This window comes from Athene noctua, chromosome 3, assembly GCF_965140245.1.
Source record: "Athene noctua chromosome 3, bAthNoc1.hap1.1, whole genome shotgun sequence".
Lineage (NCBI taxonomy): Eukaryota > Metazoa > Chordata > Aves > Strigiformes > Strigidae > Athene > Athene noctua.
This window is the reverse complement of record NC_134039.1, coordinates 27,149,550-27,170,167: the sequence shown is the minus strand read 5'-3', so window position 1 is coordinate 27,170,167 and position 20,618 is coordinate 27,149,550. Positions and strand designations below refer to the sequence as shown.

The 20,618-nt window shown below is 42.2% G+C and overlaps 2 protein-coding genes across 2 annotated transcripts in view; one reads left to right on the top strand and one right to left on the bottom strand.

Annotated features, from left to right (window-relative positions):
* Positions 1-16,736, bottom strand: part of TIMP3 (TIMP metallopeptidase inhibitor 3) — a 42,291-nt gene extending 25,555 nt beyond the window's left edge. Inside the window, exon 1 of the mRNA XM_074902392.1 lies at positions 16,213-16,736. Coding sequence (XP_074758493.1) covers positions 16,213-16,336 — 124 coding nt within the window. The 5' untranslated portion in view covers positions 16,337-16,736. The remainder of the gene's footprint in view (positions 1-16,212) is intronic.
* Positions 1-20,618, top strand: part of SYN3 (synapsin III) — a 210,696-nt gene that overhangs the window by 79,020 nt on the left and 111,058 nt on the right. The window lies entirely within an intron of this gene.

The following is a 20,618-nucleotide window of genomic DNA, read 5'->3' as shown; positions in this document are numbered from 1 at the left end:
TAAAGCAAGTGGAAAACCTCATGTACCACAGTTCCAAGTCAGACTACAGGTCAATGTCAGGACAGTATCAGGGTAAACCTCACAGTGACCAATCTGTCCACCTACCCAGAACCTTCCAGGATACCATGTAATGCCTTGTCCTAATAGTGTTCCAAAACATCATCTTTAATTTTGGACCTTCAAGGGGATATTGAAGGCCAGACAAACTCAGTGTAGATTTGTTGTGGAAGTAAGGTTAAAAAAGGGAGAGTGATATGAGACAGCTCATGAAAGAGGTAATGAATGATATGTTGTGGTTTAACCTGGCAGGCAGCTAAACATCACACAGCTGCTTGCTCACTCTCCTTCACTCTCAGTGGAATGGAGGAGAGACTTGGGGGGGGGGGGGGGGGGAATAAAATTCATGAGTTGAGATAAAGGCAGTTTAAGAAAAGGAAGGGGAAAAAAATAATAAAAGAATTAGAGCATACAGAACAAGTGATGCACAATGCAGTTGCTAACCATCCACTGACCAATGCCCGGCCAGTTTGCAAGCAACAACCCACAGCCAGCTTTCCCTCTCGTTTATATACTGAGCATGACATCATATGGCATGGAATATCCCTCTGGCCAGTTTGGGTCAGCTGTCCTGGCTGTGTTTCCTCCCAGATTCTTGCACACCCCAGCCTACTTGCTGGTGGGATGGTGTGAGAAGCTGAAAAGTCCTTGACTTAGTGGAAACACTCTTAGCAACAACTAAAATACCAGTGTGTTATCAACATGCTCATCCTAAATCCAAAAGACAGCACTAGGAAGAAAATTAACTTTATTCCAGCCAAAACTAGGACATGAAAAGACCTGGAAGTCTAAGAACATCTATAAGCCACAATTCTCTTCTTGAGAATCAGAAATACTGCACACTGTACATCCTCTGGCTCTGAAGACAGAGGATTCTCCCTATGCAATGACACAGAGTGCTGACAACAGAAAGGGAAGGCAGACACAGGCCAGTTACCTTTGTTCTTCAGTTTTCTCAGAAACTCCCTGACTGTCCTACTGACAGATTGGCCAAAGTTGTTCCACAGAAACTGCAGTGGAGAGAGAAATAGTATAACCAACTCGTTATTACCCAAACTACCTTCAAGCTTTTCATCAAAATTTCATGTTCATGAATAGCCCAATAGGCCATAATCAGAATAGATTTCCAGAAGTTGTGTGTCATTACTTGGATACTCATATGTATCCTGGTGCTCCCAATGAAATATTAATGAGATATGACTCTTAGCTATACTTCTATAAGCACAAAGAACACACTGAAACGTTAGTAAGTGCCTATCACCAATTTTTTACTTTTTTGCACAACAGATATTTATACAAATCCAATATTAACCCATACTGATTTACTCCTAGTCAGTATTGCTAATTAGTGGGTTTTATATGGAAATTCAAGTCTGATCATATGAATCTGATGGAGATTTACTTAAAGCGCACCTATCAGTCAGCTTACCTATGCTACGAGAGTTTGAGAGTTCTGTAAAGTACTCTTACCAAAAACTTTCATAAATTCCAATTTGGGGGAGGTAAGCCTGCATTCTGGTATCACTTCTTAGTTGTCCTTGTAACTTTTTAGAAAAAAACAAAAGTTCACACAATATAGTTTTATAGTCATTTCACAGCCGCCCTGGCACAGTGATTGCTATTTCTGAATGTTCTAAGACCCATTAACCGTTTGGGAGGCAGAAGTTCTCTGGACACTGCACTGCTAAATGCTTACAGATAAGGGTAATCATTTCCAGGGTATACACTGAGCCTGACTGCTTCCTGACTGTCTAGGTCTCCTGAGATATTGCTGTAACAGGGCTATTTTGGCAAAGTAATGAACCATGCTCCCAAAAGCCAGTTTTTCAAGACTCCAGTTAAGTTTGCACCTGGAACACAGGTGTAAGCATGTTTAAACATTGACAGGGAGGGAACTATTAGAAACACAAGGGAAATACCTCGTCCCAGTCCACTGGCAGCAGCACAATCACAAACTTGTTTGTTCATTAATGCAGCAAACCCAAGGAGAGTTGTCAAGGACTGCAGCAAGCAAAAGATTTTGAGTTTTAAAGGGAATTCTCAGCATTCAGAAAAAGCTAACTGTAAATCCCAGAGGACTAATGAATAGGAATCTCTCCCAGCTTGAGAGGTAAGGTGTAACCTGATCAAGATCAGAACTTCCAGAAGGGGAGGCTGTTACTGTTAAACCATCAGGGACAGGACTGGTAGAAACATTTCCAGAAACTATATTTCCGGTCAGGAAACATGGTTTTACTTAAAAGTCAGAAATTTCTAAGGAAAGTATCAACTTCAGCAAAATTGGTTTTCATTCTTCATCCTGAATCAGCATTTCCCTTCAACAGTACTTGAAGTCTAAATGTTGATATGAAATGACACCTTCATTCAAAATGGACATTTTTAATTAACTGATCAAAACATCAGATTCGGATGCATCAGAATCACTTTTTCCAGAAAATTCCATGCTGAAGACTCTGATATTTTAATTTTCCCCTCACATTTCAGGCTGAATAAGTTTCCACCTTTTCAAAATTCTCTATGGAACAGAAATTCTGACCTTCTCCATGAAGTTTCTAGAGTCCTCTTTCACTGTATAAATCAGAGGCAACAACAACAAGCTCTAATGACACAAGCAAGAATAAACTCCATTTTTCCCCTCATTTTTCAGAAGCAGCAAGTAAATTTATATGAATTAAAGCTGCAGGTGCTGAGAACTAGCATAATTTAAAAAAAAAAGTAAGTCATTATCCCCTATGATCTCAAAGAGTATCTAAACTAAAATAAGCATTCAACATCAGAGATCAGTCACTGCCAATAAAAGTCTGTCAACACTGCAGACTGTAAATGAACATAGAAATACTAGAGCTATTTTTAAAAAGTGACTTAGGATACCACAAACACACTACTTTAACTTGTTCCTCAAGTAAAACATTGGCCAGAGTGCTTGTACTTTGAGACTGCAGGCACGTCAGCAAGTCAACTCTGTGACAAATGCCTTCCTACTCTTTTTCCTTTCTATCTGTTTCCAGCATTTTGAAGCAAGTAGTGTTTGACTGCAGACGGCTTTCTTCAACTGCCTGTTGAACCCAATGGGAATCCTTCCACTGATTTTAGCTGGAGCAGGATCAGGCCCTAAATAAGTAGTGGTGGAATCCCTACACTTATGAACTGAACAGCTGTCTCTGCCTTTCCAAAGGAATAAAGGGAAAGTCATTCCTGCAGCTGTTTTCCCCTAAGTGCCTTCACTCCAAACTGTAACAGGACTGAAGGGGGAAAGGTGGAATTTTAATAACCCATTGAAAAGGAGTATGGGCCATTGCGTAGCAGCTCATTCAGTTCTACAGGCTCAGACAGCCATGAGGGCACAGAAAAAGTAATCTTCTTGTTTTCACATCTCATTCACAGAATGGAGAACGGGGGGGGAGAAATCAGCTTTTGGGATCATAAGCACCATGAACACAGCTGCATTGTCATTAGAAGTTCAAGAAGTCATCAGGGTCATCATTGAACTGGAAGATGTACACACACACGAGGCACACGTCTAAGCCTGGATTTTTAGCAGCCTTACTGGGCTCAGATTTTCCACTAGCCCAAGGGTAACACTTTGAGTCAAGAGCACTGAACTGTTGCAGCTCTGAGACAGAAGCACAGAGGTGCTTCCTCTGAATAGCAGTTGTTCATACCCTTGGAACTGCTTAATTTCACACTTAATATACCAATGGAGACTAGCTACACATCTTTCCCCCCAAAAAAATCAGAGGTGTGGCTTACCAATGTATAGCTTCATGTTCGTTTCTAATATTTTGTGGGATAAGTGAAACCCCAGTCAACAAAACCAGGCTATTGGTGCACACTGTTTCCTGCCACAAGTAAGGAAGCTGATGAAGTGCAAGTGTGTATTAGCAAATCCAGAAATGAGCATGTATGAATAATAATGAAAAGATAAAAGCTCTAAAATGACAAGAACTGCTATTAATAAGGTTTGGAACAGTGCTAGCCTCAGAGAGTCAGAAGTTGGCTTAAAAACAAAAACAACAAATTATCCAACTATACAAAACAGGCACAGATTACGTTCTCATTGACGCAGTTTGCAGTAACATTTTTCAGTAAGGGATTTTAGTAAAAACCAAGTAAGTAAGGATTCCCCCTGCCACCTTCCAAACAGGGCAGGGAAGAAATACAACCCTGAATAGTTGAAACATTACTGCTTCTACAGAAAGTAGAGTGGTGTTGCCTAGTCCTGTCAGCTGTAGCTTGGCTGCCAATACATTCTAGAACCAAAATGGGACTGAAACCACTGTCATCATAGTGAAATCTCACCAAAAGATAGTTTTCCTTTTCTGGGTGAAAGGAACACACATCCTGCTTGCTCTTGATATTAAGTTGACAGGCAATAATGTAGCTAGTTCATGAGTGTCTACCTCTATTCAGTTCTCGATCTTTGCCAAGGGAAATTACTCTGAGAATGCAGAAACAAGATTTTTTTTAAAAAATTGTAACCATTATAGCTCTGTTGACTCCCATGTACACTGGTTGTCCACACTACCGAATTTCAGTATGTTTATGACAATACAGCTGTTCCAGCAACTCTAGTGAAGATGTTCTCATCTTCAGGAATGAGAAAAAAATAAATAGTCCCAAATTCAGTGGGAAAACAACACCCATCAACATTTTGGTTGTAATTGCCCATGTTAAGATGGCTGCTGCAAGCTCTGATGGATTTCACCAGAGAATGAATTCCAAGTGGGCTAAGCAGCTCTTCTTAGAAAACTCCTTTGAATTATTTGTCTCACGTTCAGGACTCTGAGTAACTTCTGGAACAAAAAACTGCCTTTTACATATTTTTCTATGGTGTAACCTGGTGGTGCTGCCTCAAAGCACCATCGCAATAATATTTCAATAATAACTGTGGTCGATCTTTCCTTGTTGGCCCACATATATATTAAAGAATATATGCCAGAAGGAACCCTGCCATGTGCTCACTTTATAATAGCTTGATGAAAAAATACAGAGCCTGCACAAAAATGTGAAGTTCCAGGTGTGCCAAGACAACAGTCACCCTAGGATCCCATTCTGTCTACCCTCCTGTTCCTTCTGTTAAAAACGCAGCCTGGTCAGGATGCATGTAGGCAATGTTGTCAAATTCAGAAGAGGGGAGCTTTGAACGGCACAAAAGACAAAGTTTACACAATGGCCCAAGCTGTCGTACTGCATAAACAACAAACAGGAAAACAGTTTCTGAGACAGGAGGGAAAGAAAGAACCAGTGCCTTCCTTTACCCTACCTCTTCCAACAGCCATTAGTACTAGAGGAAATCAGTACGAGAGAAAGGCATTCAGGGGAAAAAACAAAAAACAAAACAAAAAAAAACACCCAAAACCAAACACCATGAAATCTTGCACTGACAGGAAGGAACCTATCAGCTTGAAAAATTTCCGGTACTAGTGAAAGCCTTGTTTCCCATCCATCCAAATACACAGGTGCTGTCTGATTCTTTCAAGCTACACTGTTTCTTCAACCAATTTAAACATGACACTGTAATGAAGGCCAGCAAAGACCTGCTCCCCACCTTGCTTCCTGTTTTTTCAAAAGTGTGAGTCTGTTGGAAAGGACAAGTCTCCTCGGGATCAAGCTGGCAGTGCTACTCCAGCAGGCTCCTGCTAAATCACACAACACAGAGGGATGTAGGCTCTGTAACACAAGGATATATTAATCCCAGCTTTATAGTCCCATAATTATTTGTCATCAGGAGAATTCTCAGAACAAAATATGAGTAAATACATTATTCCCGTCTTGTTGGCCTCCCAGTCAAACAGAAAAAGAGCAAACCAGGATACATTGGGAAACTCAAGAGATAGCTGCAATTTAGAATGCATGTGGGGGGTAATTAGACATGCATACTGATAACAAAAATAGATTCCAGAGTTAAAATAACAAATGCCTTTAAAGAGTTTTGGAAGGAACTTAAAACTGCAGGGTTTAAATCAATCTCAAACTATGAGATATTAGGATGACAGCCACAGAAGTGGGCTATGCAAAAGCCAGACTATGCCACATTAGGCTTCTGGGAGGTGTATTTTAGCAGCATCAGAACTCCAGCCTAGCTGGATGATGCATATGACTCACTATCACAGGTTCTGCTGCAGGGTGCTTGTTCCAAAGTAAAGGTGTTAAAGGCAACATGCTGATAAGGGTCACTGGCTGTTTGCCAACTGGTCTAGTTGAGCTTTCCTCTGATTGGGTAATGCTCCATTAAAACCTTCCTGTGATAATTTGGGGTCTCTAAAAGTGCCACCTAGGAGTTCTATCTGATATTGCAGAATCCTCTTTCTCTGCTTCTTTATAAAGCCGCAAACTGTTACACAGTGGGGGACAAGCAGGACAGCTGCTTAATGCTATTGAAGATATACTGTGTGCAGAGAAGGTGGAAACAGACATTTAAGTCTCTTTTTTCTTAAGTCAACTAAATACTTAATCCCCCAACCCCTTGGGGAAAAAAAAAAAAAAAAAAAAAAAACAAGAAAAAGAAAAGGGACAGGTGCTGCTGTTTGTATTTAGAGAATTAAAACAAAGGATTTAAGAACTCATCCTGCCCTTACCCACAGTACAATTCTTTGCAATACTGCTGCTCTTGTCTTCCCACGCTTCTCTGGGTTTGATTTTTGCCCTGTGGGATGCTAAGGGAGGACTCTGTATTTTGTGGTTATTGCAGTACTATACATGATGGCTACTTAATTGCCCCAGGGGTCACTTTGCTGTTTTATTTCCTTTTGGACTGATCCTCTTTACTAATTCATTTAAAGTATTCATTATTGCAAGTGTTATACTTTTCCATGTAGTGTCATCCCTCAACTAGCATCTCCTGTTCCTTCCTAAACCTATTTTCCCCACTCTCCCTTCTCCCAAATACCAGAAATTTTTCAGCTTTTAGCTCTATGCCATATGTAGTATATTATTTACTGGAGGAAATTGTTTACTTTAAAACAGACCCCATGTATCCTAGTCCAGAGGTGAGTATGATAAACAGGGAGACTGTTTCACTCTTAAAGGACTCCCTCCATTTTCCCAGGGAAATTTAAAGCAGGGGACCCAGCAACCTCACACTTTACAAGTTAAAGCAGAGCACCCAGCAATCATGCACCTCACAAGAGCTGGTCTAATGGCTGTTTTGATACTGTCATTTCAATCCCATTTAATGTACAATGTGCATTTCTCTAGACCTATGAAAGTTAGGATATTTATAGCTGTGTCAGAAGAGGCAGGAAGTAGGAAACTGGGGTGGTTGTTCGGAAAGTGTATAAAGGGCTTGGAACAGTGGGGCCAGACTGGAACTCCTTCCCCCAAAAGAATGCGGAGCTGAAGGAGAAGTGTCTGAGGAACAGCTGGTCTTCTACAGATATCCTCTGTCTCTCTCTTCTACCTGTTGCCTTTCCAACACCAGCCATTTCCTGTCTTTCAAAGTCAAGTGGAAATTTTCCATTCTGTGGTTTTTCCTGTCTTGGTACAAGCAAGCACATTTTTTCCCTTATATTTTAACTGTTTGGAGACCAACACCAAAACCTACTCACTAGGTGGAGACCTTTCTATTTACAGCTGATTCAAGAAATTTAAGAGAGCTGATTAAACATCAGAGGAGCAAGATCTTTGCTTGTTCACGTATTCACTGAGCCTGAGACACTGAACTTGTCTGAGCAAATGCTGCAATATTATTCTATAGAAAATTAACAGGCTAACATAATGCCAGCAGGCCTCTGCAGGCTGCACTGCAGTAACATCTAATATTTAACCAAACATGGAGAAAAGGAAACAGATGTTTAACTCCCCATACTGTAATTACAATACAGCATGAGGGAGTTAAAATTCATGCCCTTCAGTCCAGGCCAGCAGAAGCTTGGGTCACTTTGAAAATGGCCCTGTGGAACAGAAGTACTCCTGTTGTTGTGGGATTTATTTTTTTGAATAAACCACCAGGGAGCAAGAAGTAATAATGTGTTACCTTCATGATGTTGCACCTGGTGTAGCCACGACTATCTGTGCAATCATTGTGCCAATCTGGTGCAATTTATATCTGTCTGCTTTGAACTTTGAAGGTGGAAACCTGGGCCTTTCCATATCAGAGTCAAGGAATTATGAATGAAAAAGTCTATGGTGTCTCCTTTTCATCCTTGAGCCCTTTCATGTACCTTTCTTTACCTCCCCAATAAACTAGTTCTAAACTCTTAAGAACCAGCCAGATTACAATGCTCTGACACTTTAACAACAGATGGATAACTAAGGAAGATTATGGATTTTTTATTAGTGTATTTTTGTCCAGAATCAGTAACAAATATGTATTGAACAATGATGGCTCTGCTGTTTGCACACTCTCCTTTTATCTCCTGACTGCAGTGGGTCAGGTTACTACATCATGTGTATCAGAAGTACCTTTAGACAACATGTTACATCTGACTGAATTTCATTTGTGTCTCCTGCTGCACAATATACATAATTTTCCAGATAGGCTGTATTTTTCTTACAACTCACCTGGCGAAAATAAAAGGAGCCCAAGCCCTACACATACATATCTATACAACTTGCACTTTTTGAAGGGCTATTTGAAGGAACTTTGCATTCATCTAAATGGAGGAAGGCAACAGCTTGGCTAGAGTCCATATAGAGTAAAGTGCATGTGCTCAGTCCATTGTCAGTCCACCCAGTCAGGTTTTTTCAAAGCCTAAGTCTTGATTGCCAGTCAGAAATGAACATGTTACAGGCTGTTAGAGATCAATCAGTAGAGCACTGGATTATTTTATGTGGGTTCTCCTATTTATGTGTTCCCTGAAGTCACAGTACTCATTCACTCTCCTGGATGGATTAGATCCACCTTGGACATGCTCCACAGTCTCAGCCTGTCATGTGTTGCAGCTAATGATTCTTCTTAGCTTGATCAGCCTGTATTTAGTCCTTCATCAATGCTTCCATGCAGCTTCTCTCCCTTCTCCAATAATCCTTCTCTCCTTATATTCAGAGGCTAGTCTTTGAAGGGCCTTTGACACTCCTACAGCTCCTAAATTCCCTCTCCCCTTACAAGTTTCCCATTGAGCCTATTGCTGTGATCATCCTCATCCTCCACCTGTAATAGACAGAATTTTTCAGAGCTGAGCCCACTGACACAGACCACCAGTTCCCCACTAGCACAACCCAAGACCTTATCCCTGAGCTGACAATAGCCCCCCTGGCATTTTCCCCAAGCACTGCTCTCTGCTGGTTCCTGGCGCATTTTATTCCCAGAAGGGCTCCCCAATCACCTCCTTTCTTCCTAAAATAAGATATTTGATGAAGTTTGATGTTATTTTTTGCATATGGGTGTGTCTGCTATTTAACTTGAGTTTTATTGCCTGTATACAGTTTCTAAGGGCTGAAATTGCCCTTCAGAAAGATCTTATATAAACACTAGCAGGAATTTGGACTATTCATAGTCAACATTTATTTTAGCAGCACGCAACTCAAGACTTCTATCTTGTTTCCAAAAGACTCCCAGAATCTTTTCTAGCTGGCGGCAATATTGAATAAATAAAATAATCAGGGTTGTGTAAAACTACTTGCATTTTTATGTTACTAGACACTCAGTTAATCACTAAATCTTCACTCTGGTCACTGAAGGGAACTACTTCACATTACAGTAGAAGGTTAACTTTTTAACAATCATTTTAAACTTCCTAGTGTTTGTAACATTCCTCTTAGAAACCTGAAACCATTAAGTCAACTCTGATACAAGATGGTGAAATACTTCTGAGACTAGTGGCACTGCACCTGCTTTACACAAGTTAGGAGGCTGGGGCAGTATTTCCTTTCCATATTGATAACTGGGCCAAATTTTAGATCTAGTGTAAAAGGGTATAAATCCATTTAACCCACCTTTGTCTTATTTACCTCAGGCCCAGCACCAGCCTAACACAAATAACATTGGTAGCAGTCACCAGTGGGCAGATCACTGGTAATTTTGGCATGTTCTTTCAGTATCTGCTCTAGAGGAAGAGCTCTGGGTTTTAATAAAGCCCCAGCAGTATGTCTCCCTCCTCTGTGCCCCAAGTACTCAGACACAGAGGGTTACCAAAGGCTGACCTTCAGCTCTGCTATTTGCAACAAGCATTCAGTGCCACAAAGCTGAACAGGAGTTCAGACAGTCTTCCAAAATTTTCAAACATAGTCAGCTGCTCTGATCAACCTTGTCTTAGAGAAGTCTGTGTAAGGTGTATTTAGCTTAGAGAGAAGTAACAGTCCAATAAAGTTATACCAGTAAAGTTTCAAGGGTCACATGTGGAGGTTCTTCAGAGGTTTAGATGAGCTACAGTAGGCCTTTAAGTTTAATCAGCTCTGCATTTGCTTAACTAATTGGGGCTCAATTGAAGGCACAATTTTCCTATCTTTTACACTATCATTTCACCAGTACCATTTAAGTTGCTTCCAATTTATAACATCATGTGAAAGACAGAATCATACCCTGAAAGTCTAGAGCAATAAGCAGTGCATCAGAGCAAAAGCCTCTTCATCTTGACTGAAAAAAAAAAATTAATCTCATAATTAAAAGAAAACTCAACCACACGCACTGCAGACATTATTAGGACTTAAATTAGTCCCTCAGCTTCATCTGGTTCAGAGCTGGCAAGCACAGCATGCCTGGTCTTGCCTGCTAACTCAAACCAAGTGATCCTCTCAGGTTTGCTAGTTCTTAAGAACTTCCCGAGAGCATCCAGTGGAAGTTTCATTTATTGACCTGCTGCCTTTCTTCACTGATGCACGCTTTGTTGGGCTACATAAGAGCAACACATGGTATTGGAGCTGTGAGGAAAAATAAATATGACCCCAGACAACACTGTTACATTTAAAAACTAAGTTTTCATCTCAGTAGCTTTAACAGCCAGTTAAGGCCAAGGTGACTCACTGAGTGCTCCTACTAAAGACTCCTGGCCTTGCCCACCATGACTCTCAGTGAGATTATGCATGAGCAGAGTTCCACTTCATCAGTCACCAATCCAGCATCTACAAGACTCTGAAAGAGCAGGCCTAACTGTATTCAGTGTCTTAGAAAATGTGAAGTCCACTGATGAAGCTGAGAACAAATGTGTCACCTTGTGCCACTTCTCTTATGGTCAAACAGTCAAATCTGCTCATGCTGAAAGACAGACATGAGCAAAGCAGGCCCTTTCCAACCACAGACGAAAACTTTTGCTAAACTACGAAATGCTAGTACTGCATATGGCTGTACATAACTATGTTCCCACCAGCCCACTTCTTCCCAGGAAGATTAGAGGAGCAGTTGACAGGTGGAGAGTTCTCAAGAACAGGTGAGAAATCAGTGAAAATAAGAATTAAAGAAATGTCTACATAAAGCAAGAAGCTCTAAGGCTCAAGGTTAGAACATCTATCTCTCCGCTGCCTCAAAGGTCTTGCTGGAGTACTCCTGCAGGAAATCTGGAGTAAGCATATGCAATAGTAACAAGATACCAGTTCTGCACTGCATCTTCCAAACAGTAATTTCCACATTATTCTTTTTAATATGTATATTTGGAGAAATGACAAACTCCAGATCCTACAAGGTGATTTCTGTATTCTGCTATGGACTTTAACTGCAAATCATCAACAAAACATCAAACAAGCAACTTCTATTTCCACTTCTATTAAATAGGACAATTAATTTTAAAATTACCATCCTTCTGTCAGAAGGTATGACCAGGCACAAGGAACACCCTCTTTCACCAGTTTTTACCATGAACATTGGATTTCCATAAAAGATAAACAATCTCCTGAATTTCTTCTCATGTAAAATGGAATTAACAGTACTTTTTTTTTTTTAAGCTTTACAGGATGCCTCACAGATTTCCTGCTTCTAAAATGCCTCAAAGGGAGTCCAGTCTAAAAACGAAACCATACCATTACTTCAACAAAAGTCTGATTTCAAAGTTGATACATTTTTGCAAGCATTATCATGACATGTAACGCAAAAAAATGTTTTTAATTAATCTCAAGTGAAAAGATTCATATAATAATTAATTGGAGCTAGGTTTTTTAACTTTTAAATTAATTTAGTAGACCTTACTTATCTGCTTTAAAGGATAAGGCAGCACATATGACCTCACTATGGAGTCTATGTCAAGGCAAAGAATGCATGTTCAAAATCTCGTGTTTGATCACGCTGTACTGCATCTCTTCTAGCTTATTAGTGAGAAGGTAAAACACTCAATTCAAGAAAACCAGTGAAAGAAACAAGGCAGGTTTTCAGTTAGAATCTGGGCCAAACAAATTCATGAGCTTCTTCCTTCTCTGATGTTTCTTGCTCTTCTCCTATCACATTCTCAGTTCAAAGGAGGCTAGCCACTACAGGTGTTGTGAACACAGTGCTATAGGTATGGCAGGGTGGAGAAACGAATGGCTTCCTTAGCACCAAGGAAATCCAAGAGCTTACGGACACCTCCCCAAAGCCTGATAACTCCAACTCATCAAAAGTGAGGTTATTTAGAATGGAGAGGGGCACTACCCACCAGCGTTCTTTATGAAACAGGTATTTCTTCCCCCAAAACAAACTATAGAAACTACAGAATGCTATTTTCAGCTCCTTTGAACTTGGGTAAGAGACAGCTAGTAGTGCCATAGCTCTTCTCTGAAGTATATGCAAGAGATGAAAGTGAGATAGGTGTGGAGTAGATGAAGTACTTTCTTTATCACTAGTAGAATGGTTTGTCAAAACCCAGCCGCAATTTGCCATATTTTTCTTTTTTTTTTTTTTTTCAGGGGAGGTGGGGCAGAGGGAGACAGGCAGGAGGTGTTTTTCCAAACCTGTGAATGCAACATTCAGCAGCCAAGCTCAAAAGTTCCTGCTGCTCCTGCAAAAAAAAAAGTACAAACAAGCCTTTTTCATGTCAGCTATGTCCAGCTGGAAATGTCACAGCTTTGTCACAATGGAACAAAGCATGCCTGGTATCGGTTCTCTCAAAAGGTCTCTTAATTCAAACAAAATAAAAATATTCACATCTGGAAGGGGTCATAGGCAGGGGCTAGGATTGGAGGAAGCAAAGTTCACATGGCAAGTCATAGCAGTTGCTGTTTGTCTAATTATTGTACTGCCTGTTCTGGCACTTATCAATCCGGTTAAAGACAGACAAGAGTTAAACGGGCAATTTTATTATTGATTAACCTCAGAGGGCCAGATCAGACACACCTCTTCACTTCTGCTCCATTCATCATGGTGGGAACACTCAGGCTGAGTGAAAAGACCCCTTGTGGCCACTCTGGCAGTAGTTCCTCTTCCCACCCCCACCCCCTTCCTTTTCTTAATAAAGAAAAAAAAAAAATATCGTTGTGTATAGACTCCAAACTTCCTTTAGAAGACCACAACCTTCGCTTTCAAAGGATGTACATATTGAAATCCTGCCCTTTCCAGCGGGTTTATCTGACCATCTGTTTCTGTAAAGATTAAAACCTTCTAATGACTGCAGAGCTGGGAGGCTCTATCAGAACTGAGCCACAGGAAGATCAAAAATTAAATGTCTAGTGAGATCAGATTAAAGGAGAAAAAAAAAATAAACGTGAGAGGACGACTTCACTGGCTAGGCATGAAAGACCAACAGTAACAGTTTGCATTACACTCCTAAACTAGGTATTTTCTCCTTCAAAATTCAGTGTTTCTGAAGAAGAAAAGCCTCTCCTAGGCTGCCACCTAGCTAGTTAATTTCTTAGATTGTTTTAGGAGCTATTTTCAAAAAGCTCTTTTGCTCTAGCCCTTACTGCACTGACTCCTCCCTTTTGAGGTGATATTTTGTCAGGAGTTTCAAGAGCAATAAAAACTTGCTGCCAAGTCCCTTTCTTCCCCACAATGTATTTTATAACCCAGTGTGTAGTTTAGTCTGTCTAAACACTGCAGTAGTACACTGCCATCAGTTTCCATGGAGATGATTAACTCCTCCAAAGCCAGAAAGCTTTAGTGTGCTTTTTGCCCTTTCAGCACATGAAGAACACGACAGCATTTACTAAAATCAGCTTTTAGAAACACCACATTTTCCAGACAGTTCTAGCAAATGTTCAACCCATCACACAGAGCTGCTATCTTAACCAAACTTGCATTTAAGTCATTACTAGAATGAGTTGCACTTTCCCCTTGTGCTTCTCCTCCTCTGCACTGCATGATGTCTGAAGGCTTGACAGCTCCAGTGACAGCAACTTTTTGAACTACCATGTTCCAGAGCAAAGCCAAGGCATGATATAATGAAGAGTCCAGAAGAGAGAGAGATGAAGAAGACGACTTTGAAGTCAGCCAGAAATCAGAGTAGAAAACAGAAAAACTTTGTTCCCTAAAGTCTAGAAGCACTTTTATATAACTTCATAGTTTACCATACCCCTAGTCACTCATGCATCTAGTAAAAATACAGTCAGTGTGTCTTCATAACAAAAAATTATTTAATACCATTTTAAGAGGTTGAATTAAACTGAAAACTGCCTTAATCTAGTATAACATGACCTAACTGGAGCAAGAAAGTAGACCTTCTCCCCAAATGCAGCTAATGAAGGCCACATGCTATCACCAGCTTTAGTTGTAGAAAAATGGTTTCCCAGTCTCACTTTCACAGAAAGGACAATCTCCCTGGCAGTTGCCATTTAAGTGCCACACTTGTTAATCCAAACTATGAAAATGGCAACAGAACTTTGAATATTGCAGTTTCCTGGAAGAATTCCCCAGTATAAAATATAAAATATTTTATAAATATTTTCCAGGCTACAGTCACTGAAGCAAACTGTAACCTTCCCAGCACTTTTAACATGTAATGGGTTTTTTTGCATTCAAGAGCAGATACACTATATAAACTAGACATGAATAACCAGACATAACTGCAGTTTCTGTAGAAGAGTTAAAGGCAAGAGATTTTTTTTTTTTTTTCTGCCAGTAAGCTTAGCTTACTTGAAAGCGCCACTGGCAGGGTTCATAGCAAATGGGTGTGCTGCTGCAGCAAGAATTATTTTCTGTTTGACTTCCAGAGCAATTGCCAGGATTTCTTTCCAGGCTCCACTTTGAGTCAGTACTGTGTGGGTACCAGCACTACAAAGTCCTTTTACATTGTGCTACTAAGACAATCTACAGAGGTGCAAGAAGATTTCACTCATGCAGTCCACTCACAACTGCCGAAGTGACAGCCTGTATTTACTCTTATGTGGACATGTGTCCAGTATTAACTCAAAGGACACCACTAATTGATTTCATATACTTTGTCACGGGATACTTACCAAGCAGCAACTGTATTTGTTTAATCACCCTTGGCTACAAACAAACCAAAGGACTTGAGACCAGAGCCTCTGTTACCTCCTCCTCAGAGATTCTGGGTGCTCACCTTGTCTCCTATCTAAAGTTAGTGTAGTAAAGACCCCTAGGGATGCTAAAACCTATAGCGAAGAACATCACCCAGGATCCAGTAAAAGCATTTCAACTTTCCAAAAAGCATGCACGTTCGCACACCTCCCACAGCTGCAAAGATCACAACATAGCATGTAGAAAGCGTGGAGGCACTTGTTAGATGCTTCTCCAGCCCTTCCTGGAGTTACTGGTGCAGCACAAGCCTCTGTGAGCTGCACTTTCCAACACCAACCACCACGGGCAGTTTCCTGGCTTAAGAGAACTCATCCTAATCCTGCCTCCTATTATTTATCACCAGGTTGTGGAGGAAATTTTGTCTGCCCACACCCCCAACTGTGATTTTGTCTTGCTGTAGGAAACAAGTCACTCTTACTGATTTCTTTAAAGTATTTCTTGGAGAGGCTGCCTGTTGTGGGACAGGGCCTGCTGCTGGAGCACACCTCACTCCTCACCACACTTCAGGAGGGCTGGGGGAGGGTGTCCACCACCACTCACCTCTCCTCTTAATAACTCAAGCGTTACAGCCATAACCTGTCTTGAAGGGCCAGGTCACCTCTCACCGGTTTAACTCACCCCACCTCTACTTTCACTGGGTGACTCGCAGGACAAAGGCTTACTTATAGTGACAGCCTGGCTGCTGCCCGCACCCCCTCGGGGTTCCGCAGGACTCTCTAGAGAGGCGGGCAGGTGCCGCCTCCCCACGCGAGGAGCCCCGGCTCCCCCCCCCCGTCCCGAGAGCACCTCACCCGGGGCGGCCGAGGGGCGAGGAGGCGCCGCCGGCCTGCGGCACTTACCGATGTCGGAGTTGCAGAAAGCGTCCTGCGGGTGGATGGGGACGCAAGTGCAAGCCTCCACCACCGAGTCCCGCAGGCTCCAGCTGCAGAGGAACATGACCAGAAAGCTCAGCCACGACATCATGTTACCCCCGAGGTGCCTCCTCACTTCAGCGGAGCAGAAGGACAGCCGCTGTCGTGTTCGCCTGACTTTACCCTCTCTTCCTAACAGCCGGCAGCACCGCCTTCACTCGGCGGCACGGCACGGCACGGCACGGCACGGCACGGCACGGCACGGCACGGCACGGCACGGCACGGCACGGCGGGTCCGCGGCTCCCAGCGGATGCGACCGCGCCTAACGCGACGGTGCGCAGTTATAGCCTCGATCGCGCCCGCTCAGACTCCGGGGGCGCCGCCGCCCCCGGCCAATGGGAGCCCCGCATTACCTCATCGGCGGAAGAGGCCGGCGCGGGCCGGGCCGAGGCGGGGCGGGGCGGGGCGTGGTCTCGCTGCTGCTTCAGCGCCTTATAGGGAATAGCGCGGGGATCGCTGCGCGGGGGTGGGTGGTTGTGGGGTGCTCTGTCGGCCGGGGGGGGGGGGGGTGTGCGCGCAGCTCCCTATCTCCTGCTCCAGCCTATGTCCTCCTCCCGCCGCTGGGCTTGAGGGGCCGTTTTCAAACTCGTAAGAAGTAGTTGCCCCTCCGACGGATCGGCGAGCGTCCGTCCGTCCCGCGGCCGTTAGTGCGCGGACGGGTCTGGCCCGGTCCTGAGGAGTCCCCTGCCACCCCGTCAGTACCTGTCTCCCCTCGGCCGCCCCGCTCCTCACCTCAGGGTGCGAAGAGGCACATGGAAGACACAGGCGGGGTTTGTCGTTCTCTTGGAACGTTTGGTCTGTTTCCCTCGAAACCATCTCGGCTGTCTGCAAACTGATTTTAAACCAGAGGAGGTGAAAGAGTATTCTAAAGGGCTTCCAGAAAGCGATCCGAAGATGCAAGAGGAATGTGGAGTGATGCTTATTTTCCTCTTTCAATAGGCAGTGAAAAGAGGATGGAGGAAAGGAAAGACATGACCCAGCTGAACTGTAAACTAGGATTTCATCCTGCGGTTTTCAATCTGGCTCAAATGCTCCTTCTGTCACACACACACACCCACCCCCATCACTTGCCCTTCTCAGGGCTTTCAGTCTGAAAGGGGTCATAAACTGCTAAAGCCAAGCTGGAAAAAGCACTCCTAACATTTAATCTCAAATGATATTTTAGTAGAGCAGCTTTAGTGGAATTTATAGAAAAGTCCTGTTTGTTTTGTTTTCACTTACTCCCTTTTTGAACCATAAATTTCTATCAGCTGTAGAAATGTAGATGTTATAGAAGAGCTGGGACTGTAAGGAAGGAGATTGCCAGCTGCAGATACAGACAGCTTTATTAACCTGCAAAGGGGACTGAGGGGTGATTACTCACAGTATCAGTGTGTATAATGTCAGAGTACTTTCCATGGGGTTTACAAGACTTAAGCATGTCTAGTTATAAATCATGCTGGTCTTAAAGGCTGGGAACCAGCTGTCCTAAATTTCTAAATAGTCAGCTAAGTCTTTAGATTTATGATTCTGCTTCATCTGGGTGAAGTACAGCCTGCCTACACCTTTTCTTTAATCATACTGTCCACATGAATGTAAAACCTCTAGTCTTATAGAAACACAGGCTTTTATTCAGAACATCAGTACACAAAAGCTTCAAGTTAGGTATTACTTGTAGAGATCAAGGTTATAATGCCAACAGTGGGAAATACAGGTGTGAGAGCTTTGCCTCACTGTGCTTCAAATCCCAGTCTGTGTAATGGGGATAATAGTGATGGAATCTTCTCAGGAATGTGTATTAGTGGACACACTGAAAAAATTAGATGGTGTTGAGGTGCTAACAGATCATATGAGTACATATGAAGAAGGATATTGAACAGGACATTCAATTGAGACACGTTAGTGTCTGAATCATTCAGCTCCAAATTGCAATATGAGAAAATTTATGCAAAAAACTCCTTAGGTACTTGGAATATCTGCTCAAGGTACTACAGCTGAAGTTGAATCCATCAGATTGAACTGTCATTTCAGTCTCACTGGGTGTAAACAAGGAACAATTCTACCAACCTCAGCAGAGTAACACGGAAGAAAAATGAGGTGTGTCTGGCACTTTCAGGTTTTTTGTTGTTGTTGTTGTAGAAAGTTTGATATCACCAACGTCACGATACACCTGGTCTGTTAACATCTCAGATCAGTATCTCAGAGAAGTGGAGTTATTCCATAATGTGACACTGATGTAAATAAGAAAGAGTTTGACCCACACACAACTAGATGTTAATGACAACTCCAGCACCACCCCCCTTTTGCTCTCTGGCCAAGTAATTTCTCTAAGTATGTTTCTTCATTTCTATAATAACACCTTTTCTGTGTATTTGGAGGACTAACAAGCTGAATGCTTTGTAATAAGCTTTAAAGATGTTGGGTGCTGTGTGAATGCTAAGAGTGACTATAACACACAGATGCAGGACACATTCTGAGGAGACTGCAAAACAAGCTCTTCAGTCAACTTCTCAATTTCTGAAATAGGAGGGAAAGGGGTCTAGAAGTTACTGAAGTTACACAGGGCCCTCCAGGCATGGAAGTAGCTCCTTTACAGTCAGACTGACCAAGCTTGTTAAAGTAACACCAAGTTTGTGCTCATTACAGGAACTAGTTCACTTTTCAGACATAACCCAGAGAAGTAAATTGCCATTACTTTTCAGGATGAAAAGGAGTGCCACTGCTTGATCCAGTGGCAGAGCACATCTGTTTGGAAGGGATGGTGTGCAGGCTGTCTGTGTGGCAAGGCTTATCAGTGTCTTCTATACCACTTTTTGAGAGGTGATCCAGAATTTTTTTAATGCATGTATCAGCATTGCCTGGGGTGGTTAGTACCTGTGTTCAGTCAGCTAGGGCTTAGCAGATTCACCTGCTTTTTTGACACTTACTTAGATATTCTTCTTCAAAGAGATGAACTTCTCTATAGTAGTAGGGATATGGGTTTTTCAACCAGCACTGGATACTGTACAATAATCACAATATTTATTTGCCACTTAAAGAGTACATTTCATACACAGAAACCTTTATCTTAGTAAATCACAGGTAAATAATATTCAGGAAAGTTCGGTCTGGCCAGTGGCCTGCTGGGAGACCTTCATTAATTCATTTAAGCAGCCTGTACATGCATGTTATCATCTGTAGAGTTATTATATATTATATTCTGAAAATATCTATTAGATATTCGATACTAGCCTCTCTCCTTTGACATCTACCAGTAAAGTGCACTCTGGAAGAACCAGGCAGGGGTTCTGAGTGTTTATTTATGTGAGAAAACTTTTATAATGGTGTCAAAGTAACACAGACAGTCAACGAAAGAACTGAATGGAGAACTCTATCTGAATGCCTTGTCTGTGTGGGAGAAACTGCAAAGGGAAAAAAAAAAACCCAACAAAAAAACAAAAACCAACCACAAACTAGCATTCAGCCCCTTTTCCTATATAAAACTTTAAGCCTTATATGCCATAAACAATGTAGCAGAGAAAGGAGGAGAAAATAAAGACCTTGATCTTCATATGAGAAAATTAGAGTTCACATTTGGTTAATGTCACCAAATAAACAAGTCTATGTTATTCCAGTCCTCCACCAAGAACACGCTGTTGAACACAATTAAGGATCTCTCTGCTTTACCAGGCAGCCCCACCATTTGACACTGTGATCTTGTCGGATCCCACAAGCTAAGCATGACTGGGCTGGGTCAATAGTTGGTGTGAAAATTCCCAGGGAAAACCATGTCCTGCAGATGTTGTTGACTGAGCAAAGTGGCCTTCTTCCCTCCATCCTGAATGAATGTGTAGAGACAGTGCTAGGGGGCACTGCGCTGCAAGAGATGGGTGCGTTTTTTCGGATGAAGCTAGGTTCCTTGCAATATCTAAAGAACCGACTCTTTAGAAAAGCAACTATGTCAAGCTGGGTGTCTTGGTTAAATTTCAGGAAAGTGAACCACTTCTGCTTCCATAGATACTCACTGCAGTTTATATAATCAGGAACATATTAACAATATCTTTTTCTTTCCACAAGTCCTGCTTGTGGCTGGAAAGGACCAAAAAACACTTTGGGATATTCCTTCAAGAGGCATAAGGTGTTGCTGTAAATGAACTAAAGGCATATTCACTTCCCCTCTGATCACATTTCATTGCGAGCTATGTCAACTGCTTCAGAACTGACAAAAACATCTGAATGTAAGTAATACACAAGGGCTTCTTCGAACTGCTGGCCAAAAAAAAAAAAAAAAAAAAAAAGGGAGAGAGAAAGGAAAGAAAGGCAGGAAGAAAGGGAGGGAGGGAGGGAGGGAGAGAGGGAGGGAGGGAGGGAGGGG